At 39.7% G+C, this 4,521-nt stretch overlaps 1 protein-coding gene across 1 annotated transcript in view; it reads left to right on the top strand.

The window, feature by feature from the left end:
• The first annotated feature begins 1,387 nt into the window (after nt 1-1,387).
• The window catches only part of LOC103603763 (zinc finger protein 350-like), a 21,912-nt gene continuing 18,778 nt past the window's right edge, over nt 1,388-4,521 (top strand). The window contains exon 1 of the mRNA XM_008588341.1: nt 1,388-1,571. Within this exon, the coding sequence (XP_008586563.1) occupies nt 1,557-1,571 (15 nt within the window). The 5' untranslated portion in view covers nt 1,388-1,556. The remainder of the gene's footprint in view (nt 1,572-4,521) is intronic.

Genomic DNA, 4,521 nt, shown 5'->3' with positions numbered 1-4,521 from the left:
CTATCAGTAGGATGCTTCTTAGCAATTTCATTGTGGCAATGTGCCCTTTAAATTCTTTTGGCTCCTAACCCTTTGCATCCTTCCCTTGTTTTTCCTCCTATCTCAAATGCTCCCCCTTACCTGGAACATGGAAGTTCCAGGTCCATAGGGATAATGTAGTCCTCAGTGAATCAGACTGGTCCCTGAGTGACTCATCTGTCTCCCACTTTGTGAGAAACTTTTTGTGGTCACCCCCCTCCCTGTCAATGCAGCCTGCAATGTTTCCACAAACGTCTCTTCACTTCCCTCTAATCTCACGTCAGTGGGGACTGTCGGCGTTATGTGGGGCCTGTTCACACTCGCCTTACTAACACCAAATGCTACCACTCTCTTATGCCCTCCTCATCGATGCCATAAAGCTGGAATATATTTCCTTTGTAAAACTACCTTATCCTGTTGCCTGTCCCCCTAACATGATTTCTTGCATATTCCTTTGGCTCGCCCCTGATATTACTGTCCAGATAGAGGGGACTGGGACTAACTTCGGCCTCACCTCTCAGGAAGTGCCCTGCTCCCTTAGGGCACTAATTATACCTTTTTATTGGGGCAGGGATCCTTCCTGCAACTGGAACTGGCATAGCGGGCTCTGCTACTGCCTCTCAATTCTATCAAAAACCCTCAGAAGAACTAAATATAGACAGCGTCTCTTCCCTCCAGTGATAGGTCACCTCCCTCGTGACAGCCACCTAACAGAACCGTCGGGCCTTTTGCTTCCTTACAGCTGAGAAGAAGGACACCTGCCTCTTCTTGGGGGAGGAATGCTGTTATTATGTAAATGCGTCCGGGGTTATCCAAAACAACTTAAACCATTTCACTGAACCCTTGGATACCCTGGCTCATGCCCCTACTAGTTTATATAGTATTACTGTGTATTTTGATTTTTATGTATTTAAAACCTGAAATATCATCATTATTGTTTATAAGATGACGCTTATGATTTTCCCAGTATGTTGGTTTTCAGACTGAAGTACATGTCCTCACAAGGTGTACAAAGACTTTTGAGAAGTATGTAAGCACACGTGATTTAAAGGAAAACAAAGTCCAGATCCTCTTCTTGCAAATCATCTCTTTTTTAAAGTTGATCTGCCTGAAAATTCACCTCCTCTTTGGTGGATCTCAATTCTCATTTCCCTTCACAGTCATCCCACTTTAACTTTACACAATTAAAGGCATTCTTCCATGACATTGGCCAGAGGTGTAAAATCTTCTGGGGAACCTGATAAAGGGATAGTTAACAATATTGGGAGTATTATGTTCAGATGAGTGCCAAGGAGCAGTGACAGGATCTGGGCCCAGAGGAAATGTACCGCTCAAATTTTCTCTTCAACCCACAGGTCCTGACTCCTCAGGAGCAAAATCATGTGAAAGAGGAGAAAGTTACAGGATTTGGGCATCCGCATTTCTGGGGACACATTTGATCAAAGACTGAGATTTCTGAATAGAAATTTAGAGCAGATCCAGAAGACACACAAAGACAGAGCATCCCAGTTGCCCCTGTTTTCGAAGAACAGAAGAAAATGATTCAGGCCCAGGTAACTGACTTCTCGTTTGTTTTATTCTTTCCTTTGTTCCCTAATGGATTTATAAAGGCCTATAAAAAATCAGTTCCAACAGCCTGGCTGGTTAGCTCAGTTGGTTAGAGCCTCGTGCTCATAACCAGAAGGTCACGGGTTCGGATCCCTGTACCATTCAGCCACCAAAGTATAAATTTCAAAAAGCAGGATCTGGAGAGAAACAAACTTAGTCTTTGATCTCAACATTATAAGGAATATACTTACTGTTCATAGAATTAACACTAAATTACTACTATTGGGACATCATGTATGACTAGAGAATCCTGTGGGTTACATTAGCTGTCAGCTTGCATCTACTATCTCTGACAGCCAACATCACAAGAGAATCATTGTAATTTACATGGTATGCACTGGTGTGGAGGAGAAAATATCACTTTGGGGGGAATTTTAATATTTCATAGATATTGGCACTTTGGTCTCAGGAAATTTCTTTCATGATTCTTCCTAGAGGTGAAATGGTGGATGATATCTTGAATAGCAGCCTTCTCATAAATGTAGAAGCAGGTTTCCTTCCTATGGCTGTTTCTTGAAGGATTCCTTATAGACCTCTGTGGGATAGACTAAATGAACTCAGTGAATACAGGGAGCCATTGCAAGTTGATTTCAGCATTGTGGCAGTCTGGATTTATCTAGGAATAAAACTAAAACATCGTACAAAATGGAAGGATTGCAGTATTTTCAAACAGTTCAATCTATCAGTGACCAGATAGCCGAACTGGTGTTTGAATACAGACTTGGATATAGAGAGTTGAAAGTACTGTTTTCTGGTTAGGGCTTGGATTGTTGGAATTTACAGGTTTGCTTTAGGTCTTCAGCTCAGAAAAGGCAGCATCCTTTCCCACTGTGTAGTGAAGAATTGACCTTATGCAAAGAGAAGTCTGGCTTTTGCCTTCAAGCTACTGAAGGGTGATCTCTAGGCCCCTTGAATGTCCTGCCTGAAAGAGGTGTCTTCATTTGCCTGGGTGCTTTGGCCACTGGACAGTGTAAAGTTGTGATCTATGATGGGGACCTTGGGCCATGCTATATCAGTTCAGACTTCCAGAAGAATAAGAAGGTGAAGTTATTAACCCAACTTCCTGGAGAGCTGGACCTAGGCTCAGCTACATGGGCCGTGAGTGATCGAGCCCCAATAATTATAACAAAGTACACATATCAGAAAATAAGTTCCCTCTTCATATATTTCTTTCCTAATCCCCTTTTGTAAATGTTTGGTTATATTTCCTTTCTGTTATTGTGTCTGTGTGACGATCTGTGTCTGTCTTTACACACACACCTAAACAAAAGCTTGAGTATATATGTAACTATATATATGTAACTATCTGTAAACATAAACACATACGTCTAGTATGCTTTTTTCTTATTTTTACATGAATGGAATCATATTCCAAAGAGCATAGCAGTCAACTTGAAGGAACTCTCCACTGGCCTAAGATTTTGACATCCAAAGACCAATGATGCAATTGATTGAAGAACAATAACTATGTAAAATTCCATTAGTTCACAGTAATACTTGAAAAAAATAAAATGCATTTGTCATTATTGGAGGTTGGGAGAGAATGAAGTATTTTATCTGAAAATTTATGAAGGAACATAAGTATGTTCTTTTTTGTGGGAGTAGTTTGACTGTTACTTTAAAAAATATATTCTCTAAGAAATGAATTTTGTTTCTTTATATATTAAAAAAATAGAAATATATTCCATATTCCTATAATTGTGTTATCTCAAGAATGTTATATAAATGGAAACATGCATTGTGTAACCTTTTGAATTTTAAGTGAATTAGTGGTTGCTGGGGGTTTGGATTAGTGGATTTGTGGTTGTCAGGGGTTTGGATGGGGGGGGTAGGAGGAATATGGCTGTGTCTATAAAAGGGTACATGATGAAACTGTTCTGTGTCTTGATTTTTTTTTCTTCCAAATTTTATTTTATTTTGTCAGTATACAATGTGGTTGATTATTGTGGCCAATTACCAAAAACTCCCTCCCTCCTTCCTCTCCCCCTCCCTCCCAACAATCTCCTTTCTGTTTCCTTGTCGTATCAACTTCAAGGAATTGTAATTGCTGTGTCATCTTCCCTCCCCGCACGAGGTTATTTGTGTATTTATTTATTTATTTTTAGCTCCCACAAATAAGTGAGAACATGCGATATTTCTCTTTCTGTGCCTGACTTGTTTCGCTTTGCATAATTCTGTCTCGGTGCATCCATGTCATTGCAAATGGCAGTATTTCATTCTTTTTTATATCAGAGTAGTATTCCATTGTTGTAGATATAGCACATTTTCCGTATCCACTCACCCGATGATGGACATTTGGGCTGGTTCCAACTCTTGGCTATTGTAAAGAGTGCTGCAATGAAAATTGGGGAACAGGTATACCTTTGACTTGATGATTTCCATTCCTTTGGGTATATTCCCAGCAGTGGGATAGCTGGATCATATGGCAGATCTATCTGCAATTGTTTGAGGAACCTCCATACCATTTTCCATAGAGGCTGCACCATTTTGCAGTCCCACCAACAATGTATGAGAATTCCTTTTTCTATGCAAACTCGCCAGCATTTATCATTCACAGTCTTTTGGGTATTAGCTATCCTAACTGGGGTGAGATGGTATCTCAGTGTAGTTTTGATTTGCATTTCTCAGATGCTGAGTGATGTTGAGCATTTTTTTATATGTCTGTTGGCCATTTGTATATCTTCCTTGGAGAAATGCCTATTTAGCTCTTTTGCCCATTTTTGAATTGGGTTGCTTGTTTTTTTCTTGTAAAGTTGTTTGAGTTCCTTATATATTCTGGATATTAATCCTTTGTCAGATGTATATTTTGCACATTTTCTCCCACTCTGTTGGTTGTCTTTTAACGCTGTCAATTGTTTCTTTTGCTGTGCAGAAGCTTTTTAGTTTGATATAATC

The sequence above is a fragment of the Galeopterus variegatus genome, unplaced genomic scaffold (genome assembly GCF_000696425.1).
Source record: "Galeopterus variegatus unplaced genomic scaffold, G_variegatus-3.0.2 Scaffold4780, whole genome shotgun sequence".
Classification (NCBI taxonomy): domain Eukaryota; kingdom Metazoa; phylum Chordata; class Mammalia; order Dermoptera; family Cynocephalidae; genus Galeopterus; species Galeopterus variegatus.
The sequence above is the reverse complement of the archived record's forward strand: the minus strand, read 5'-3'. Positions and strand labels throughout refer to the sequence as shown.